At 42.4% G+C, this 23898-nt stretch overlaps 1 protein-coding gene across 2 annotated transcripts in view; it reads left to right on the top strand.

Moving 5' to 3' along the window:
* The window catches only part of RPGRIP1L (RPGRIP1 like), an 82737-nt gene extending 62134 nt beyond the window's left edge, over window positions 1-20603 (top strand). The window contains exons 24-26 of one of the 2 annotated variants that reach the window (XR_014551275.1): window positions 10872-10956; window positions 16087-17458; window positions 19553-20603. Coding sequence is in view for 1 of the 2 variants with exons in the window: in XM_083626221.1 (XP_083482347.1) it covers window positions 10872-10956; window positions 16087-16220; window positions 19888-19982 (314 nt within the window). In the remaining variant the exon portion in view is untranslated. The remainder of the gene's footprint in view (window positions 1-10871; window positions 10957-16086; window positions 17459-19552) is intronic. The other variant, XM_083626221.1, reaches the window with a different exon arrangement.
* Window positions 20604-23898: the final 3295 nt, after the last annotated feature.

Below are 23898 nucleotides of genomic sequence, written 5' to 3' on the forward strand. Positions count from 1 at the left end.
CATGGCAAAACCAGGACTCACATTCTAGCTTTAAGGCAAGTCTTCTTTACACTATTCCCCTGTTCCAAGCTTACTGCTACAGGTTTGACATCTCCACCTGTTACTGAGTGGTCTAGGTTGTCCTCTGCCTGTACATACCAGTCAGCATCCACTCGTCAGATTGTTACTCTAGCACAGAGAAGCAAACCCCACCCTTACATCACATGCCTAGGGGGCAGAACTGTGCATTAGAAATGGGAACAGAGTTCTGAAGCCATTGATGGGGAATCTGTGCCTCCCCTCTGCCCAAAGCTGCTAGACTCCAACTCCTATCAGCCCCAACCAGTGGGAACTGGAGGGCCAGAGGTTCCCCCAACCCATTTTAAACTTATTTGATTGTGCCATATTCTTTTTATGCTGAACCCTGTCTGTGAGGCAGCCTGAGGGTTCGGCTTGCTGCACATTCAGGCATATAGTTAGGAGTACGTCATCCAACTCTTCCTCTTGGGAAACATTTTTTGCTGTAATTGCCACAAAGTTATAACTCGCCACTAATTTCCAACATGGTTGCTTTGTTCTTCCTAGAGAATTGCTTAAATAACTGGCCATCTAATTTCTCCTCAGTGCCAGCTTTTCTGGTAAGGGAACCACATATCAAGGAAGTGCCCTAATGAATTTGCTGTTTGATAATGTCAGTGGGAAAGCCAATAATCTAATAGTAATGAAGTCAGAATGTGTGTGTTTACTATAGCTTTACTCCATTTCTTATTCATGCCTAATTAGATTTGGGTATGTAGAATATTAGGGGTTAATTGAATATTTTCTTTAATAAAACTGAGATTTACATGATTGGCGAAGGAAGTGTACTTTGAGCTTAGAGGGAAACTAGCAGTCCCCTAGATTTTGCATGGAAAAAATCACGATAAATCCAGATGTAATTTGAGAAATCATTATTTCTTGGTAAATAATACATTCTTTTTATTGAGTTCTCATTATACTTATATCTTAGCACTGTGCCTGGCTTTAAAAAAAAACTACTTTACATCTTAGCTGAGACAAAGAGATCTTTTGGAATTCTGGCATTATAAGCAACACTATTATGGAGCCAAATCGTGTTTTGGTTCTTCTTATGTGGATCAATCTATTCATGTAAAGAACTATATATAGCTCTGTGTTAAGTGTATTTAGGGAAAGATGGAAAGCGTTCAACTATTGGTATGCCAGACATATCTAACCATCTATTCTCCTTCATAGTTAAATGTCCTGCTGAAAGTGATGTAAATCTGCCAGTCCCATATCCAAACAGTCCTTCTCCACCTTGGTTCCCTCCAGAAGTTTCGAACTACAACTCATATCTGCCCCCGGCAGCACAGATGTTCTACCTGGGGATGATGAGAGTGCTAATCAAAAACATCTGGAATTCATCAGATGGGGAAGGTTGATGTATAAGGACAGTTAAGTCCTTATGACAGTTGTATGTCAGGTGTATGACAGTTAAGTCATACAGAGGAAGGGAAAATAAATTTGAACACTTCATAACCATACGCTATATACACACCCACACTCTGAGTTTAACCCCCTTACCTATGTATTTCTCCTGATCCAGGTCTTAGACATGTCCCCAAACCAGCCCTGTATCTTTGTCGCCCCAAGCTCAAGTTGAGATACCACTGCCACTAGACCCTCTCTTCTGCTCTTTCTGGCATGTGGCCATCTCCAGCTATACCCCGCTAGGTTCCTCCAAACATCCTTCACAATTTCATAGGAGTACGGCTGCTGTTACCTCCAGCCAACATGGCCTATAGCCAGGGGTGATGGGCACCATGTTGGCGTATGTTGGTTTCAATATAAGATCCCTGGGGTAGGGCAGGGATAGCCAGCTTGGTGCTCTCCAAATGCTGATGAGCTACAGTTTTAATCATCCCTGACCATTGGCCACTGGGGCTGATGGGAGCTGTTGTCCAACAACATCTGAATAATACCAGGTTGGCTGCCCCAGGATAGGGCCTCAGTGTGGGTCAGTTTTCAAATAACTTGATCTGCTAGAGGTGAAAATAGGAAAGCAGTAGTAAGCAGGCGAGTGTCATGCTCATGTTTTCAAACTCAACCGAGTGATGATTCCAACTTTAAGGGGGAAATATTGTAGATGCAAGCAAACTGACCTTATACTTTCCTCTAACTCAAAATAGATAGTTACACCGTTGGGGTCGACTCTTAATTTCACCTTGACAAAATGATTTTTTCCCCCCAGACAAGGCCACCATAATTGAAATAACAAAGATTAAGTTCAGTTGATAGACACTGATAACAAGGAAATAGCATTTATATTTCATAGGGCTGAGAGAATATTGCCATGAGAATGCTGAGAAGGCAAGAAAGGGGCCTGGAAATAAGATTAATGATCGAGGGCCTAAAGAATGTTATCTTGGCTGTATATAAACCTGCTTGGGAATTGACAATAGAAAGGGGCAAGATTAATGAAATCTTCCAAAGTTTTTTTTTATGAGACCTATATAGATCAGAAGCCTTTGGCTCTGTGGAGTGAGTAGTTGATTATTTGGACAAATTGTAGTTACCTGAGGCAAGGCGAGAGAAGGGGGGGGGTAAGAGAGAAATGATGTCTAGATGCACTTTGGATTCTGAATAGGATGATAGAGGAAAGGAACTTTCCATGTTCATAACATGGAAAATTCTTTTAAAGTTCTCTGTCTGTCTGTCTGTCTGTCTCTCTCTCTCTCTCTCTCTCTCACACACCCACACAAGTTTGGGACCTGTTTCAGAACAAGGGGCAGAAGCACATCCCCAGTGAACAGATTTTGGCACATCTGTACTATTCTGAGACCATGTCAGCATTCAGGTTTGGGGAGAAGTGTCTTTCTAACCTTCATGGCTGTAGAAAGCAAAATGCTGAATGGTTCCAGAAATAAGGACACCAGTAAAATCAATCACACCGTCACAATGTTTTCCAGCATCCCTTCCAATCAAATACTGCTTGATTGCCCAAATTATCCTAGTTTATAGGATAGTTTGAAATGCATTGGCTGCATTCAGAATATTTTATTCCAGCTTAAGATGCCACCTATTTCTCTTTGGTTGGTTGCTTTATGCTACAAAGCGGGGTGCTTGTGTGGGTGAAAGGCACATTCCTATCTTACTAAGCCTGAGATATGTTTCCCTGAATATGGAGAGTGTGACAATAAGAAATAGAGAGACCTGGCATAAGTAGGTTCACTTGGGTATGTAGTAGGGAGACTCCAGGGGTTTGATGGGGGAGCCTTGGATAGAGCATTCCACCTACACACTTACATGATTCTTGTTTCCCATTCATCTGTTGGTTTCCTACATACTAAGAGAACAATGGGCAAGGGTGATAGTTATCTTGCCACCCTCACTCATAAGAACATAAGAGCCTGCCAGAAAAGGCCAATGGCCCATCATAGATCAGCATCCCGTTCTCATTGTGGCCTATGAGAAGCCCAGAAGCAGGACCCAAGTACAGTGGAACCTTGTTCCTGCACTCAATCGGAAGTTGCGTCGGACGTTCGGCTTCTGAAAAACGTTTGAAAACTGGAACACTTACTTCCAGGTTTTCGAAATTCGGGAGCCAAAACATCTGAGTACCAAGGCGTTCGATTCTCCCTCCCACTTGTGATTCCCAGCAACTGGTATTCGGAGACTTGTTAATTCCAACACTGGATCTTTTGCTCAGTATGCCCTCCAATATCCATTGGCCCTTACATATTAAACCCTTTCAGGGCTTAGAGAAAATCCCTCCCCGATATAAGGCTCCATGCTCCCCAACGCGTCCCGCCCCCCAAAAAAACCCAAGCTTCCTGTAGATTTTTTTTTAAATTATAATTTTCCATGTTTGTGCCTTCTTGCTTTGGTGCTTAATCTAGACATTCGTGTTTCGGGAAGCTTTAAAACTGGTGAAATGAGAATTGTTGCATTTTGCTTTTCAAAGAAGCAGGAGCCTGTAAAACTTCGCAGAAGAGATTAGAAGTATAGCACATAAGATTTAGTGTGCAATGTGCGGGGAAGAAAGGAATTTTCTTCATCTGACTTTTGTTAAGCAGTACAGTGTGATTCCTCAATATTATCCCTATTCCAAGTTAGTGGGTGGCAGCATTATGGGAATTTGGATGAGAACAGTTGTTGGGAGCAGGCACAAATATTTTCTCTGCTTAAAATATTTATATCCAGCGTACAAACCATAGTTCTTGAGGAAGCTTACAACATTAAAAAAAACAAACTAACACAGAACAGCATGTAACAATACATCGTAAAAACAAGTAAAATATGTCATAAAAACACAGAGCAAAAAGTAGCAATATGTCATAAAAGCAAACATCAGCATAATACCAAGAAACCCCCCACAGATTAAAAAGACTACAAAACCCGAGATTAATCAACCACTTAAAAACCATTAACAGCCTGGGTAGTCGTAGCAATACAGTACTCAACATTTGGTCTTGTAGGGTACCGTATTTTTCGCTCTATAGGACGCACTTTTTCCCCTCCAAAAATGAAGGGGAAATGTGTGTGCGTCCTATAGGGCGAATGCAGGCTTTCGCTGAAGCCTGCAGAGTGAGAGGGGAGACCCCGCCGCCAGCCCCGCAAGCTCCGGGGACAGTGGGGATGCGCAGCGCATCTCCCCGCTGTCCCCGGACCTGGTCTGAGGGCGGGCGGCAGGGAGAAGAGCGCTTCTCCCCGCTGCCTGCCCCGCAAGCTCCGGGGACAGCGGGGAGGCGCAGCGCGTCTTCCCGCTGTCCCTGGACCTGATCTCAAGGCCGGCGGCGGGGAGAAGAGCGCTTCTCCCCGCTGCCTGCCCCGCAAGCTCCGGGGACAGCGGGGAGGCGCAGCGCGTCTTCCCGCTGTCCCCGGACCTGATCTCAAGGCGGGCGGCGGGGAGAAGAGCGCTTCTCCCCGCTGCCTGCCTCGCAAGCTCCGGGGACAGCGGGGAGGCGCAGCGCATCTTCCCGCTGTCCCCGGACCTGATCTCAAGGCCGGCGGCGGGGAGAAGAGCGCTTCTCCCCGCTGCCTGCCCCGCAAGCTCCGGGGACAGCGGGGAGGCGCAGCGCGTCTCCCCACTGTCCCCGGACCTGGTCTGAAGGCGGGCGGCAGGGAGAAGAGCGCTTCTCCCCGCTGCCTGCCCCACAAGCTCCGGGGACAGCTGGGAGGCGCAGCGCGTCTTCCTGCTGTCCCCGGACCTGATCTCAAGGCGGGCGGCGGGGAGAAGAGCGCTTCTCCCCGCTGCCTGCCTCGCAAGCTCCGGGGACAGTGGGGAGGCGCAGCGCGTCTTCCCACTGTCCCCGGACCTGGTCTGAAGGCGGGCTGCGGGGAGAAGAGCGCTTCTCCCCGCTGCCGGCACCACAAGCGCCTGGGGGGGAAATAAAAAAAATTTCCTTTATTTCCCCCCCAAAAAACTTGATGCGTCCTATGGGCCGGTGCATCCTATGGAGCGAAAAATACGGTAACTCTGCAGTATTATACCCCACAGAACTGAGGCCAATAGAGAGTCGTTTACCTAAGGCCAGTTAATGGTTTGATTGCAGAGCCAAAGTTTGAACTAGAGACGTCCTCATTTGTGCCCCAGTCTGCCCTCATTTACCCATAGCTGGTGCCCCAAAAATCCTGTATCCACAATGCTTTAACAAATGCTTTGGTATCTGAAGAAGTGTGCATGCACACGAAAGCTCATACCAAGAACTAACTTAGTTGGTCTTTAAGGTGCTACTGGAAGGAAAAAAAATTTTTTTGCTTTAACAATGTTTAACAAAAAGAAAAGAGAGAGAAAACATGAGCTCATGTTAATGATGATAATATAATATGCTAATTAATACTAATTTAAGGATTTGATAAACTATAAAATATAATATATCATTAATATAATAATATTATTCCATTACAGAAAGCAAACATGAGCTCAAACTATAGATTAAGAACGAGAAACACCTTTATATTTAAATTCATCTGAAAGCACAAAAAGATTTAAATGGCCCAGTTAAAACTAACAAAGGTGAAGCCAGTTTAACCTCTCTAGAGAATGGATTCCATAGTAAAGATTCTACCACAGAAAAGATCCTGTCCCATCTCCCTATCCACCTCAATTATCTCCAACAACTTTTGGTCAGGAGTCTGGGGCCAAGATAAAATTTGGTTGGCATCTCTGGTCCTCAAGCCAACAAGAGCTCATATTAATAATACAGTGGCCATCAGTACACCCACCTCAGTTTTAAACATGTAAGTTGATATGTGTCCTGATAGATATCCAAACAAAATTGACATTTATAAGAAATGGGCTTAAACGTTGCAAGGGCAGTAAGGTCCTCGGGCCATTGCATAATATATGTTGTATGTTTTGTCCTTCCAGGCTCGAAGTTTAAATCTCTTGGCAACCATAAGGACTCTCACAACCCGCTCTTAGTGTCCTGCTGAAAGTCCCGTACAAGATGAATATAATTTAAAAGTACATGAGCATCTGCAGATAACAAGGATTTATCCAATACAAAATTAATGTGGACAGTAGCTTCAGACCAAAAGGGAAATATCACTGGACATGCCCACTGCATTCTTATCAATTATTTCCCCCGTAGTATCTGTAAAATCCAGCTCATAAAAATTTGTCTTAATGCTTAAATTTGTGACTTCATGTATGTGCCTGTGATATTGGAAGATGCTCCAAACTGGTGTCCACATTCGTAACCTGACTGAAGGGTTTTGTTTTTTATTATTTTATTTGGGATATAAAGAGATGAATGTCAGGCTGTAGCTTTCCCCACTCTGCTGGTCTAGAAGTCTTTCTTATTGCCTGTTCTGGCAGGAGAGGGGGATTAAATTACTGGGGCTGTCAGAAAGGACAAGCGCTCTGCCATACATTATCGCTATCACTGACTTTCACTGGGCGAAAGAAAGAAACCACCGTAAATCCCCTCCATTGCGAAGCAATAAAAGCCACTGGCTTTCACAGTCGTGACTGCCAGGGCCATTAACAGGAAATGACAACTGTGTGGCATTCTTAGATGCTGCCTGTATCTCTTCTGACAGTGTGAGCATAAACCTGCCAGCAATATGACAATTGGATCACATGACTGTTCCGACTTCCATTCCGGCTTTCATTGTTGATTTTCCTTAGGAAGCATGGAAAGAGGCAGTTAGTTCTTCCCCCACCAGGTTCTCTTCCCCCACTCCTCAAATTATCCCTTTTAAAAATAGTGTTACACAAGTTCCCATAACGTACCATAGGTTAACTTTTCACATGTCTTCTGTTCTCACAGCTAATTTCACAAGCTGGTATTTTAAAAGCTATTTATTTATTTTTGCATTCCTTTTACAAGGCAAATTTAAACAAAGAGTTAACTGGATATGTGGGCAATTAAGGGAATGCCTCAGATTAATTCTCCCAGTATTTCTATTTTGTACCGCACCATTTGGTTTATTGCTCTTACTGTATTTGTGTATTTATTTTTTAACTGCATTAATTTTTTTAGGAAAGGTGGGCGATAAATGTTTTAAATAAATAAAAGAGATGTGCTCCATCCAGCAGTCTGTTGCAGATCTGAGTACTCCAGTTGAACGCACAGAATGCACAGAACGCACAGAACGTCCCCTCCTACTTTTACCCCAAAAAGCTTTCCCATTCATTTTGAGAGGGAGTGCGCCATTACATGCAGCTGAATTGCAATTAAGAAATAAGCTAGCACGCACAAGAATTTGATCTGTGTATCTGCATGTATGCATGGTTCTGGATTGGAATAGTGGGGTGGAATCTGCATGGATCCTTTTAGGCTAAGCCAGCCCTGTTCCATAAGCCATCACATCAATAATAATAATAATAATAATAATAATAATAATAATAATAATAAGTACTATTATTATTATTTATTTCTACCCCGCCCATCCGGCTGGGTCTCCACAGCCACTCTGGGCAGCTTCCAACAAAGGCTGAAAATACATTAAAACATCAGTTATTGAAAACTTCCCTAAACAGGGCTGCCTTCAGATATCTTCTAAATGTTAGATAGTTGTTTATTTCTTTAATATCTGATGGGAGGGCATTCCACAGGGTGGGCGCCACTACCGAGAAGGCCTTGTAACTTTGCTTCTCGCAGTGAAGGAACTGCCAAAAGACCCTCGGCGCTGGATGGTGGGGGTGGAGACACTCCTTCAGGTATACTTGGCCGAGGACATTTAGGGCTTTAAAGGTCAGCACCAACACTTTGAATTGTGCTTGGAAATGTACTGGGAGTCAGTGAAGATCCTTTAGGACTGGTGTTAAATGGTCCCAGCGGCTACTCCCAGTCGCCAGTCTAACTGCCACATTCTGCATTAGTTGTAGTTTCCGGGTCACCTTCAAAGGTAGCCCCACATGGTGCGCATTGCAGTAGTCCAAGCAGGAGATAACTAGAGCATACACCACTCTGGCAAGACAGTCCACAGGCAGGTAGGGTCTCAGCCTGCATATCAGATGGAGCTGGAAGACAGCTGCCCTAGACGCAGAATTGACCTGCGCCGCCTTGGACAGCTGCGAGTCCAATAGCCAGCAGATGTCTTGTAAGTGCTTGGGAGGAATTCAACATAGCATTAATAAGATTGCTTTGTCAGTGCAAGCATTTCTGCCTGCCTGATGGAAGGATCTCCCCTCCAGGTGCTATTCTAGAATTTCTCTCATGCCACCACTGAGCCAATTGGGGCAGATGAGGTGGGAAGACCCATTGCACTAGCAAAAGTCATTGTGTGGGCTTCTGCTAGTTGGACCCATTAGTTGAACCAGTCTCTTATGTTTGTGCCCCAAAAGAGGTGCCCCCTATGCAAAAGGGGGGGGGCATTTCCACTGCCTTCCTATGCTCCCTGTTCCACGTTCTATATTTACAGTTAGGAAGTGCTTCCTTACATTTAGATCAATGTGCTTCCTGTAGTTCAAGGACGGTGTTTCTCCTAATACCACTTGCTGGGGAGCAACAGTGGAACCCACCTGCCCTGCTTCAAAAGGTGGGCCACTCAGAACAGGACCATTGGAGAATGTCTTCAAAGACAAGCCAACTCAAATGTGGGAGCCAGTGTCTTACACTCAGTGCCTTGCATCAAGAATGCTTCAGGAAACAGATAATACACAAATGGAAATGGTTGATATAGTACAGTGGTACCTCGGGTTACATACGCTTCAGGTTACATATGCTTCAGGTTACAGACTCCGCTAACCCAGAAATAGTACCTCGGGTTAAGAACTTTGCTTCAGGATAAGAACAGAAATCGTGCTCTGGTGGCGTGGCAGCAGCGGCAGGCTCCATTAGCTTAACCTGAAGTGGTGCTTCAGGTTAAGAACAGTTTCAGGTTAAGAACGGACCTCCGGAACGAATTAAGTACTTAACCCGAGGTACCACTGTACATTATTTATTGCACTGCCTACCGTATACCTGTTGCAGAAAAAAAATATATGGTTATCTTGTGTCACAGTGTGTGTGGAGATGGGTAAGCAATACAGGTAATAGTAACTGACTTATTTTCTGATGAATGCGAGTATATATCCTTTCAAGTTGCACTGTTTGCAATTGCTGCAAAGAAAATCCAGCTGCAAATCTTGAACCAAACACCAGTGCTTTGTAGAAGGTGGCTTGAAAATTTGAGCCAGTTAAATCTATGAGTAATCCTAGAAAGTTTTAAGTTTATTTTAATTTTGATTACATTTTGAACAGAGAGTATATTTATCTGTGTTTTATGTCCATGCTGATAGGGATTTTGCTGTATTTGCAGTAGCCTATGGCTACAAGCATTAAATATTTATTAGATGTGGGTGGGGGGGAATCCCCCTCTTTACCACATTTCAACCAACTCTGTGATATGCACAGCTGAGCAGTTAAATGTATTTAAGACTCAACAAAATCATTATAAGGGCCCTCAGACATAAGGATTCTAATCCCACAGGTATTTCTACATTTTGCTTTCCTTTTCTAAAAGTAGATACTTCTCTGGATTATGTAGCATTATGTCTACTTTCTATTCATCTACACTACACTTTCTTATTTATAAAATTTGGAGTTTAGTGGATTCTGGTTTTTAATTCTGTTCCTCAAAGCAGGGCATTAAGAACTATCCCACAATCCTTCCCTTCAGTGTGAGGGGGAGAAATTGAGTACAGTAAAAGGATTTACTTACCCTCATTAAAGGATGCATATGGTAACATCTTATACAGAAGCAGACCTTTGGTACATTTAAACATTTGGTACAATCTACTCCAGCTGAAATGAGCTCTCTTAAAACCTTGGGTTAAGGCAACCTTCCCCAGTCTTGGGCCTCCAGATGTTGGACTACGACCCAACATCATTCCCAGCCAGCATGACCAACAGGCAAAGATGATGGGAGTAATAGTCCAAAAACATATGAGGACTCAAGGTTGGGGAAGACTAGGTTAAGGGGGCTTTCCCAGCCCAATGAACCTGGGGGGCTTGTGCTCCCCAACTCAGCTGTGATCCTTCAGAGTTGTCCAGAATGAAAGAAAAATAAAATAGAATCATGCCGCATCGTAATGTACAGTCATCTAAGCCATAAACAGGAACTGTTCATCATGGACATTGGCTGAAGGAATATTTGAATACAGGTGTGTTCCCATGTAGAGAGAATTTATACCACGAAATTTCATAGTGATTGGATACCTGCCTTATCCAATGGACCCCTGTTAATCAAAAAGAAAATAACTTTACTATAAAGTCTATAGGCATTATTCGCCTTACCATGTCATTCATCTCTGCAGCTGGGCTTTGTGGGCTAATACTCATTTCGATGACTTAAAACGAAAGGAAGTTACTTTGAAAACTAACTAGCAAAGCAAATTGTGTTCATTTCGTTCATTGCAAGTAATCGCAGCCATTGCCATTTCCTGTTGCGTTTTTCAGTGATACATGTGGACCAGGCAAACAACAAAGTGAAGCGCGATTTCCTCAAGGCCATGCTTCAAGGATCAGAGCCCAGCCCCGGAAGGTAAATTTTGCAGCAGAATGGGTCAGATGCCCTTCAACTTCACAATTTTGTATTTCCATGTGATAAATGCTACATGTTTCTTTCAAGGGTACATGATGTTGTCACATAGTAGCACCTGAATTTTATTTATTATTTATAATTTTCACCCCCCCAAAAAAAACAGAAAAGAACAACAAGCACAATGTGTACCATTTTTCCCCTTCAACGGGACAGTCATTCTCCTTGTAGAGGAGTAATTGATCCATGCTGTTTTGATTGTGGTTCAGAATAGCTGCTGGTTCAGGTAGAAGTATAAGGACTCCCAGTCAGCCTTTCGCACACTTAAGTTATCCATATATAGACAGATAAGCAGTGCAGACCTGAGGGTAGTACTTGGCAATAAGACGGTAGTCTTTGTTTTCTCCATTTTACTTTAAAATTGAGCTTCATATGTTGGCTGGTGCACAATTTTTTAATGGAATCCGACAGGAAGTGCCATAAAGTGATCCCTTAAGAGCAGGCATGTATCACATCTAAAGCACTTTGAAGTTCAGAAAGATTTTTCTTTTCTTTTTTTCATTTCTGCAAACAAGGAAAGGACTTCCAGATTTACTGCATACATTAGTAAGATGGATAACATGCTGGTGCGAGCAGAACTCCAAATAAAGTTACAGATTTCCCAATAGTGCCATATTCTGTGTTCCGATCGTTGTTTCACAGGACTAATTTGAGTCCAGTGACTAAGCAGGATCTTTCGCTCAAATGCTGAAATTCCACAAACATTGACATGCTGCCTCTGTACAATCATTGTGCAAGGTTAAGTCCATGTCATTCCAAGGGTAGAAGATTAAATCCTTTCCCACTGAAATCTTTCGAAAGCCCATGCATGAACGCGAGATAGATAACCTTTTCCTTGTGTTCTGAAATGATTCTCCTCTTCCCTCACCTTCAAAGACTCCAGGGAAAGTCCACAGATTCCTCAGGAAGCAAATACCATTGCTCAACCATTCACCTTATGTCACAACCAGCAGTTAGTAATGCTCAAGTCTCATTTATTTCAGTAGGAATCCAATGCACATAATTGTGTGCATGTGTTGGTTTAATTTCTACACATGCCCACAATTATACTCTGTCCTGTGTTACATTTTGAAGGGCAAGGTATAATCTCTTAAAATATATATTTTTAAAAAAATAAAATCAGATTATATATAATTTCAAAATACAGTGTGCTAACTTGTCATTCAGATCCTCTCCTGCTTTATAGCAGGCTCACTAGAAACATGTTTCCCTTACTGCTGACATCTTAATTATGTGGAATTGGTGTACATATTCCATCGCCATGCTTCAAACGTTGCTTTTTACCATCTAGAATTAGGTTGAAGGAACTAGATGCATCTTTCTTGATCCAATTTGTCTTGTTGGAGATTCTTCATCACTCTCTTGTGATTGTTCTTCTTGAATTATATAGCTCAGTAGCAGAGCATATGCTTTGCATGCATATTCATGTTCAATCTCTGGCCTCTCCAGTTAAAAGGATATCATGTACCTTCTCTGAGCAAGACCATGGCAAGCTCCTGCCAATCAGAATACATGGTACTAGGCTGGGTGGCTGAGTAGTCTGAGTCACCATAGGTTGTGCTTATCAGCTCTTGCCTTGCGGTGGCCAGAAATGGACACCGTACTTCAAATGAGATCTCATGAGTAGATTCTGCCCCAAACCATATAAATCTGTACCTTGCCCTCATTGCAAACAAGATGCTCACTTTCTTGTTCAGTTGCATTTAGTCATTTGTTTTGAAATCCCTACCTCTTCCTAGAAATCTGGTTTTTGACCCTTGTGGTTAAAGGTACTGTTCCGCGTGCATTTCAAAAGTGTGGAGCATCAGCAGTAAAATAGCAATTCATGCCCTGCTGTGGCATCATAATTACCGTAATGCCATGACTGGCGCAACCAGCTTTCCATGTGGATTACTTGTGTGTCAAGCCAGGATGTCTCCTTCTGTGGGGAATTAGTATGGCAGCTCAGCACGTGGCTGAACACGTCCACACAAAAAGCCATCAGCATCTGCTACAGTATCTGCAAAAGGCTTCCGCCACATGGAAGCATTTTTCAGAAGTTACCATCCCACCTCCAGAACATCTGAAGCAAGCCTTGCTGTCTGGGCAGGCTCATCCATAAAGCCTCCTCACTCTCGTTCCACCTTTTAGAAGTTGGGCCATCAGGAAGGGAGATGCAGCCCTCGAATGCACAGACGCAGCACATTTTGAAGTTGGCGTATTGCTCCCTCGGCACATGTTTCCTATCACAATGCCTTATATAATAATAATAATAATACCAGAACTTTTTTTCCCATTTGAAACAGGAACTAAACTTTAAAGTTTAGGAAACCAAAGGACCCAGGATAAAAATATCATTCCAAATTGGCTGCACATGGTCTAGCTATAGCGATAGGATAAATCAGTGATAACGGAAATTAGGACTAAAATTGCGTAACTTGAACACTGAACCCATGCTTTTCCAAAGGCCTCCCCCGCCTCAGTCTCTCAGCAGTAGGGGCAAGGGGGACTGTAATAATATTGGTCTATTACCTGTTTGAAAGGAGTGCGGAAAGTTTGGAACTCTTGAAATGTGTCCTATAAATGCAGAGTTTTAGTAAGATGATAAGAAGCGCACATCAGAACCAAACCACCCACCCAGATTTTATCTTTCAAACCCTTTGATTTAAATCTGGGATGGCTAACCTGTGGCACTTCAGATGTTATTCAACTACAGCTCTCATCAGCCCCAGCCAATAGGAATTATGGGAGTTTTAGGTGAACAGCATCTAGAGGAGGTTTGCCATCCCTGGTTTAAAGGCTCTTCCCATGGATTAATCAAGTTACAGTGCATCCCTGTACCTCTCTACTGTGAAGTACGCCCCACTGAGTACAGGGCACTTTCACCTGACATATAGGATTGTATCCTAAAAAAATTAATAAATTAATTTAACCAGTTTAACATCTGGGGGCCTTTAAGGCAACAAGAGTTTCTTTAAGCCTAGAAGGGTGAAATGAAAGGGAAAGGAATGAGATGCCGGTTTAGTTGGAGCAGCTAACACAGATAACAAGCACACTCACAACAAATCTCACAGAATAGGCTTCGATCAATAGTATAACCCCACTTTAACCCACTAACATTTCATGAAATGAAAGCAAGATTTGGCTTCAGTCCTATCTTATGTAGGAAGGCGCTTCCCCTTACCATTCCCATTTTGATCTTTTAGAAGCGAATGTGTTTTCTAAAGCAGTATCTACAATATCAACGGTGGGATTAATTCTCACTGACGTTGATGTTTTCATAGATGTCATTTCTTGACATACGCAGCATACTTTGACTGTCTACAAAGCCAACATTCTGTGGTCTGGCTAGACCTCCCGATTGTGGCATTGATGAAGGTGCCAGGGAAAGTTAATGAGTAACATGTGTCTCTATGGTTTGTACTATTCCGTGTTTTCAAGTAAACAAACGCAGGCGAACATAGCAGGGGGAAGTAGGCTATTTGTCTGCTCCTTAAAGGATAATGTACTTTTAAATTTGCCCCAAATAGTATCTTAGTTTTATTCTGTATCCTGACTTAAGCGAGTGTCGCATTCCAAAGGACAGTTCGTTCCAATTCTTTGTACTTAAGTGGATAATTTTATTGGCAGAACTTACAGCGCTTCTTAGCATTGTGACTAAGATACTTTATGCTATGAGGAATGCATACAGCTAGAGGACATTCTCATATATTTTACATATGTGTTTGAAAGCTCTGTTTAACGGGATCGTGGGATCTTCTCTTGCTGACAAAAGGTTTTTGTGGTGTGGTTTTTTTGAGAGAGAAAGACAGAGAGAACAATACAGATACAGAGGGAAAGTTGTCTTATTGTGTACATATTAAAAAAAAATACATTTAAAGCCAGGACTCACAATGTCATATTTTCTGCAGCTTAACCTTGTTGCATGTTCTTGGAAGGCCACATATTTGTTGTTGTTGTTATTTCCTGTGAACTTTCTGGTGAAAGAAGGGCACTGCGGCCACCACAGGCACTGACCGTGTCCCTGATTTTTGCTCTTTGAACAGCAGAACTATGTGGCCTGTCACAAAAGGGGCTTGACACTCAGGGTTTCTTAAAAAAAGAAAGAAAACATTTGCCATGCAGCATGTCAAACTGCTCTTCTTGACCTTCAAATACAAATCTGCAGTTCCTTGCATCCTCACCATCGGCTGCAGACCTCTGAATCCATTGGACAGTACTGGGAACTGGAGCCCCAGGACAAGAGCTACTTGGAAGTTTGTCCAAGGCCTTTAGGGAGCCAAGTGGGATTTTTTGCCTCTATATCCATTTCACCCACACCAGCACAATGTTGCATCATCAGCTGCTTTTGAAAAACTCCCTTGAGTGATGGTTTGTCATTCAGCGGAGGAGTGGGGTGGCAGGTGCTTTAGAAACAGAAATCCCAAAGCTGCCTTGAGCATATACATAAGCATATGCTTAGGGACTGTTGCTCAATGGTTATAGCATTTACTTTGCATACAGAAGGTCCCAGGTTCAGTCCCCAGCATCTCCAGGTAAGGCTTGAAAACATCCTTGCCTGAAGAACCCTTGAGAACCATTTCCAGCCAGTGTAGACCATATTGAACTAGACGGGCCCAATGGTCTGACTCTATATTAGGCAGATTCCTATATTCCTATGCTCTTTGCATCCTGGTCCCTCACTGAGTGTGTTGGGAACCTCTCAACAGTGTTGTAGCCCTTATAGAACAGGAGGAACAGAGCAAGGACATAGGAAGCTGGTCTAAAGCCGTGCACGATGATCTCAAAATGAGACTGCAGCCTAGTTTCCTTCTGAAAATGCTATACACACCTTGGGGTGACAATTTCCCCCAAATGTGCTATTTACTGCAAATGGCACTCTGAGTAGGAAATAGCCACAAGCAGTAATTTCTGGCAGGAAACTGGTGGATTGGGGCCCTATGGCTGCTTTCCCTTTACAATTAAAGCACCCAGTTCTTAAAAGTGTGAATAATTTGTAATTGACCCTGTGATTCTCCAATGGAAGTTAAAATTAAAATACCAAAAATAAATATTTGAGTTCATTACTCCCCCCCTTTTTTTTCTCCTTCTCAGCATACGATTTACAGTAGTAAGTGACCCTCCAGAGGACGAGCAAGATCTTGAGTGTGAAGATATTGGCTTTGCATACGTCAGTCTAATGGAGATATTTCGGAAAGGGCAAGACGTCATTGACCAAGACATCAACAGTGAGTTTCAGGGCATTTTCTCTTTAGTTTTGCTTTCTCACAGCTCTGAGGATTGTATCCAATGCTAGCTCTACTTAGAGGAGACCCACAGACATTAATGAACCTAAGTTATTCAGGTTCATGTACTTCTGTGAGTCTACTCTGAGTAGCACTGGCTATAACCCTCAGTTCCCAAATCTTTCCCAGGTTTGTTTGGGCTTCCACACACCTCCCGCTTGGAGAGGTGGATTTTTTTATCAGGTAGTCCTATAGAAAGAGAGATAGCAAAGAAGACCCAAGTCATTTTGTTGTCTGAAACAAAGGACAAAATAGTACTTCCCCCCTTCTCCATTCCATGTGCAAAACACAGCCACTGCAGAGTGTTCCCCACCACACCTGAGCAGAGGCCACGTGACACACACAACTCTCATCACCCCTCATCACCTGCTGACTGAGGCAGCCACTCTATCTAATGATAGAGCTGGCCCAGATAAATATTTTTATAAAAGTGGATTTTGGATTGTGGCAGTGCTATTCCAGTCCTCATAAGTGAAATATAGTTATAAAAGGTGTATTAGCAGCTGGTGGTGTTTGGGAGGAGTTTACTGCAATTCCTAAAACAAGACTGAACCCACCATCTTCCTTACAATGTAGGTACATTCTTCTGAACCAGACATCAAGCATTTGTTCTTGAACTTGTAATCTTAGGTCACAACTAGATTTATCCTGGATTTTGTCCATATCTTTGCAACAGCTCAGTTAGGTTAGGACTGGGGGATGAGTGACTGGCCCTGTTTTACCCAGTGAAGCGATGTGGAAACTTGAACGTGGATCTCTCTGCACCATGCTGGTTTTCTGTGTGATTGAGGACATGTGTTTTAGAAGATCCAGCTTTCATATTCTGGATTGTAAACAAAAATTAAGGCAGTTTTCCATTTTGGATACGCTGGGAAACTGGTTTAATAAACAGCAATGGAAGTACTGAACTGTGGGTGAAGGGAAAGGATAAGGATGGAGGACATGGACATAAGGCTCCTTCTTAGTCCAATAAACTTTGGTTTATTACATCAAGATTGTTACAGCTACCCTAAATTCTCAGGATGATAAGGTAAATCTTGGACAGTCATTAACCTATTAGTCATGGGGAGGGACCATGTGCAGCCAGTTTGGAATGTCCTTTTTTAATGTAGTATAATCTACCTAGGAAGAGCTCACTCTTGTGCAGGAGAGCAGGTTTCATCTTCCTCCACCATAAGAAGGTGATGGCAGTGGGACTTCCGGGTTGGTGCCACTGTTTAATGGCGGATTCCCTCCGAGCTCCGGAGGGAATCGGCTCCGTAGCGTCTGGGTCTGGCCGCTGCGGCGAAGCGGGGACCCTTAAAATCACAGGCGCGGATGCCTGTGAACACAGAGACTCGGCGGGCACCATTTGCGCCCCCCCAATCCGCGACGGAGCCTTTTTAAAGGCTTCGGAACGGAGGCAGGGTAAGGCGTGGTGCTGAGAGTACTCCCTCGTCTACGGAGTGAAGCCGCAAGCCATTGACAGAGAGCGCCAACTTCTTCTAAGAGTGATTGGATCCTAAAACATCAACCCGTGAGTAATACGGAGATTGGAACTTTAAAAAATTTCTTATCTTGGATTTGGAACGAGCGGGAAGGGGCTAAAAAGGAAGTCCACCCCCCCCTCTTTGTAAACAACTTAAAGCAAAGGACTGGGCAGCTAAGGTCGAGAGAATCTGTTTCTTGCTTTTTTTTTAACTAAAGATCCTGACCTCACGGTTTGGACATTATAAGAGGATATTCTGGAGGATAAAAAGAATTTTGGGAGCTGAAACTACACCCCCCCCCTAGACCCGGGAACGTCCGATGAGAAAGCCTGTTGCATGGAAGATTTTGACAGCTGTCAAGTGAGCTGCTAGTCAGCTAGTTGTCAGCTGGAAAAAGAGAACATTGTTTCTGCTGTTTTTGCTGGTTTATTCGGGATAACTTGTTGAAAATAAGGTTGATACAAAATAACTGGACTTTTGGTTTTTGAGCTGAAAGGAAGATCAAGGAATTAAATCCCCCTAGAGGGGTAACAAGGATACTACATTACAAAAATGGCTGGAGTGTCTAAATTCCAAGCAGAATTGGACAGAGCACTGGTTCTCTTGGGAAACTTACAAGATGAGTACGATGCTTTGTCTACAGAGGTAGCGCTATTACACTGGACAGTAAACAACAGCTTGGAGTCTGATAAGGATTTGAAACAGGAAGCCTATTCAACTGAACAAATAAATGAAACCGAAAGCGTAGACACGATGGAGCAATATGTTCTTTTTGAAGAAAACGAAGGAGGAGATGGAGGTTTGCAGGAGTCAAAGGAGAGCTACAATATGAGGCCTGACATGATGACAAAAAAGGACAATAAAAACTGGATGCGGAAAGCCTGGTTTGATTGGGAATTTGGGAAATGGAGAGATCCTCTTTTGAGGAGATCTGAAGACCTGAGGATTATAAATTTGTTGAAGGTGGAAGCTGGAGCTGTGGGGACATTTGGATTTGAAAGAAATTTGAAACAAGAGTTGGAATACCCCATAGGCTTTGCTTTTGCTTTTAAGTATGGAGGACTGGCTAGAAGTAACACCGATTCTGTTGGGCCAGAGCCCCTCCGAGACCTGGGGCTTAACATCAAGGTCTATCAAAGAGACCGGCAGAAAGGAACTGAGAGAGACATAAGGGCCTCGGACCTGAGATCTCCAGGCTAAATAAATAATATAAAGACTGATGGATATTGGTTGGGGACTGGAACCGGGAGAAGGGTGGGTGGAGGTTGGGAATCCAAAGGGTACATAAGGATAATTTGCATTGCTTTGTTTGTTTTATATTTTGTTAGTGGTAAGGAAATTGGGTAAACCGTGGAAGGGAAATTTTGGTCGACCTTAGGAAAAAGGTTCAAGAGTAAATTAATGAGGTATAAGTATTGATGTGTAATTTTAATAAGGTGAAATTGGTTTTTCTTTTTTTTTTCTTTTTTTTTTAACTAAGTGAGAATAAGGCTGTTAAAAAATAAATGGAGGAAATGGAAAAAAGAAGTAAAGTAAAATAACAGTATGTTAGAATAAATGTTTAAGTTAAGGTGAAGAAATAAGTTAAGGACTTGCTGAATTGACAATTTAAATTGGAATACAAGAAGGGGAGGTGTGAGGAGGTCTGAGAAATAAGGTTGAGGAGAATAAGTATCAGAAACTGTATGTGTTTTTTCTATTTTTTTTGTTTAGTTTCGAATATTTTGTTTATTTTTTTTGTTTTTGTTTGTTGTGTGTTTTCTGAAAATACCAATAAATATTTAATTAAAAAAAAAAAAAAAGAAGGTGATGGCAGTGGTCCTTCACCTATGTGTTTGTAGTTGGTGAGAACCCAGGACTTTCCACAACTCTTATCTCGTTCTGCCTTTGTTAAACGTATGCTCCACATCTGGAGATGTGGTTAACTCATGGTCTCAAAAGAGCAATTGACTGCGGTTCTCAGATGCGCTTACTTGAAATGGCCAAGAGTTCTGTTACTACAACACACACACACACCCAATCTCTTTGTGCGTGTGAATGAAGGGCCTTTGCATTTCCGCAACCGAAGTTGAAGCTCTTCAAAGGTGTGGAATGCGAGGGTCTGCTATTGACATTGCTTTCCCTCTCTGCTTCTTTTCCAGTTTTCGATTCACCAGATGGTGGAGCGGTAATTGGGAAGCTCAAAGTAACAGTAGAAGCCCTCCATGCTCTGCGCTCAGTCTATGAGGAGGTCTGAAAATGAGAGCCTGTGTCGACAGATGTGCTTTCTCCCTGCATAACCAACGCACAGGCTAGATCTAGGAAGAGAAAGACAGAGATGCTACAGAATATTTAATGTATAATTTATATGTGAAGGATGCACAATTTGCAGCTGTAAACTTTGTATATTTTCCTGTCTGTTTGGATTTTCCTTTTTATACATTTCCCTCCCCAACACACACCCTTAAGGCTACAGCCCCTACCCCACAATGGACACCAGCTTGTAAATAATTAATACCTACATGATTGAATGATGTGCTTTATTTGCATTTTCAACATGATGTTTGCCTTAACATAAAACAGTAATAAAAATGCAAGTCAAATTTTTAATTTTTAATAAAATAAAAAAACCTTAAGCCTTAGAAAACTGATTAAAAATACTTTTATGTTATCCCTAATCACCCCACTAAATGGAATGCCTGCGATTAGCCTCATTAAGGATTTTATACTGTGAAGCTTTTATTAGAAGCAATATATGAAAATTACTTGGATTAATGTGTTAATCTGCCTCTTTAAAATGCTAATATCCATTTTATGCACATTAAATCTCAGTATGCGTTTTCTTTGATGCATGCCGTTTCTATCAATTAAATATAAAGAAGGAGACTGGTCCCAAGACTTATTAAATTACTGCAAGCTTTTATAAAAAGAAACACACAACTTTTGCCCTTCTGCTAACATTATAATCAGTTGTTTGTGATTATCAAGTTTTTTGAAGGGAGAGGATTGCGTAAACCTCCCTTTTTTGTTTTGTTTTGTTTTTCATCTGCAGGAAAAAGAGATTTACATATTTCAACTAATAGCTATCAAAGTGCAAGATGAAACCATAAAAGAATCGATCAGATTATCTTACGCTCCAGGCTTGGCCTTTGGTTCCCTTCTCACCCTCACCCCCACCACCACCACACTTAAAACTTATATAAAACATGAATAACAAATAGTTGTATCCTGATAAACAATGATTGAAAACAGCCTGGAAACTCAATTTTCCAGCTTTCAACCAATGCTGATGAAGGATTTAATTGATTTTTTTTTAATTGAGCCGTGGATCAGCCCCTCAAAAAAGATAGAAGTTTCTAGATAAGATTCATTTGGAATAGCTTATGCTTTTTCTATTTCTGAATATCTTTTTAGTGTATTTTAAACGGGATTTTATAGGTAAAGGGGGCCCTTTGCCGTTTACAAAAAAACAGGCTATATTTATTTCGTAAGCATATGTAAAGTATTCAGAAAGATAAGTAATTTATTAAAATCTACCTAATTTGCCGTGATATATTAAATCTCTGCTTCAGTGATCACAGGCCATTTCATTTACAGAATTAGGCATTCCCTCTTTGTGTGATTAAAGCTCTGGAAAATGAGTTCTTTGCTCCTATTTGTGAACATTCAGAGCCTGCTAATGGCAAGAAGATGGAATAGATTATGAGACAATTCATTACAGTTCAACAGCGCAAAAAAAAAGCCAGACAAAATGCAAAAAGAAAAAGCACAACTATGAATATCTGCATATAGTTTGAACCATCTGTGCTCTAATGGCTTGAGATACGCCTCTTCACCTTGAGGAGGCTTTGAAATGGCAGCCATACAATATTAATTTGTTGATGTACATTGAGAAGCCATCAGAATATATAAATTTTTGACCACAGAAATCTCCGAATTCTGCCATTAAATTCCCGTCCTCCTCATTTCCAAATTTTAGGGGAGGACCATCTCCAAGGGAATACATTTGGCAAGTTCTCACAACAATTTAATCCCATGGAATGTTCTAGAAACCACAGATGGTGACATTCCTTAGCCCCCTTTCCATTCCCAGTCAACAGGCACATGTTTGTGTTCTCACTTGCGCTGCTTCTTAGTTCATTTCTTGGCCCATATTTCCCAGTGTTCTTTGGCCCCCCACAACTATATTGTCATTAAGACTTCTTGTTATACTTTACAGTAATTTAAAACAGCTAGATTCAACACCAAGATTAATAAAGTGGCTTTTCAGAATTGGAGTTGCGGCATTTAAGCAGGAGGTTTGCATTATTCACCTAATATTTTGCAACCCAAAACAAAATTACTTCCTTATAAAGAAGTGAACATGAAGCCTCACACACACACACACACAACACCATTTGTTGAGGTTCTGTGGTGTAACTGAGTTTCATGGAAAACTTAAAGGACACACCAGTCAGTAATCCAGACAAGTAATCCAGTCCTCAAATACAAACACAACAGAAATAGGAGACTTCTGGATCCTGTGCCATCTGGTAACTAAAGCTGCAATCCTAATCCTGAAGTAAATCCCATTGAATTCAAAGGTGTTTATTTCCAAACAAGATGGAGTGGGGGGTAGGATTGCAACCTATGCCATAAAAAACTGCTTTCCACACACCGATTAACAGGAATGGGTTGTGTCCAAGGTTAGTCCTAGACTCGTTGAAATTGATAAACATGATTAACTTAGGTTCGTTGATTTCTATGAGTCTACTGTGAGTAGAACTTAGTTGGACACTATTTTCTGAAATAAACCTTTTAGGCTGTACTAGATTGTAAAATTGGGAAGTTGTTAATTCTCATTTTGCTTAGGCATCTGCAGTTTTAACCTAATGTCAGAAGAGCCTGCTGCATCAGGCCACTGGCCCACCTAGTACAGCATCTTGTTCCAGTGTCCATCCAGATACATCCGGGAAATCCTCAAGCAGGAGCTGTGTACAATTTAAGACTTGGCATTTAGCCTTTGCCAACTGAAGGTGGAAGTCATAAATTCACCTGGAGCAAAAATATTGCAGGCATTGTGGCTGAGTGGTTGGTTGGTTGGCATGCATCTGTCTGTCTCAGGAGACAATGCAGAAGTACACCTTTGAGAGGTGAAGTCAAACTGTTGGAAGGTCACAGTGCTTCCTGTGGCTGTAGTGACTGATACAGGGGAGACATATTTTGTTGCAGCTGGGGCAGATGAAGACACCTGGTTGTGCTGCTGCAGATGCACCATGACATTTCTTCTCTCTGCCACTGCTACCAGCACTGCTGTTAATGCACAACTTGACTGGTTGCCTCATACAGTGGTACCTCGGGTTACATATGCTTCAGGTTACATACGCTTCAGGTTACAGACTCCACTAACCCAGAAATAGTACCTCGGGTTAAGAACTTTGCTTCAGGATGAGAACAGAAATTGTGCTTCGGCGGCGTGGCAGCAGCAGGAGGCCCCATTAGCTAAAGTGGTGCTTCAGGTTAAGAACAGTTTCAGGTTAAGAACGGACCTCCGGAACGAATTAAGTACTTAACCTGAGGTACCACTGTATTTGCAGGGAGGACCATAGTTCAGTAGTAGAATACATGTGTTGTGTGCAGAGTATTGCAGGCTGTGTCTCTATCATCTCCAGATAGGGCTGGAAAAGACCCCTTTTGGAATCCTTGGAAGGACCTTTGCTAGTCATTTCAGGAATAGGAAATGTGGTTATGTTTGGCTACAACCTCCGTCAACCCCGATAATTTGCTGTATGAGCTGGAACCAATGGACTCCAACAACATCTGGAGAGCAGCAAGCTCCTCTTTCTGCCTATAGACCACTGGTCTTCAACAGGTGGGTTGGAGTTCCTAGCTGGGTCATAGCTTCGCCTTAAGGCAGTTTACAACAGCAGCAGCAGCAGCACTATAAAAGTATATGGTAAGAAGAAGTGGATCCCCAAATGCATGTTTTACTTAAAGATGGTTGAAGGGTACTGCACACAATGCTGAGCTAGGTGAGCCAGTGCTCCATCTTGTCCTGCACTGTCTACCCCAACCTGGTGCCCACCAGATGTTGGGCTGCAACTTCCCCCCATCTCTGACCTTTGGCTGTGCTGGCTGGGGCTGAAGGGAATTGGGAGTCCCAACAACACCTGGAGGGCTGCAAATTCACCACT

This window comes from Podarcis filfolensis (assembly GCF_964270895.1).
Source record: "Podarcis filfolensis genome assembly, chromosome: 8".
Lineage (NCBI taxonomy): Eukaryota > Metazoa > Chordata > Lepidosauria > Squamata > Lacertidae > Podarcis > Podarcis filfolensis.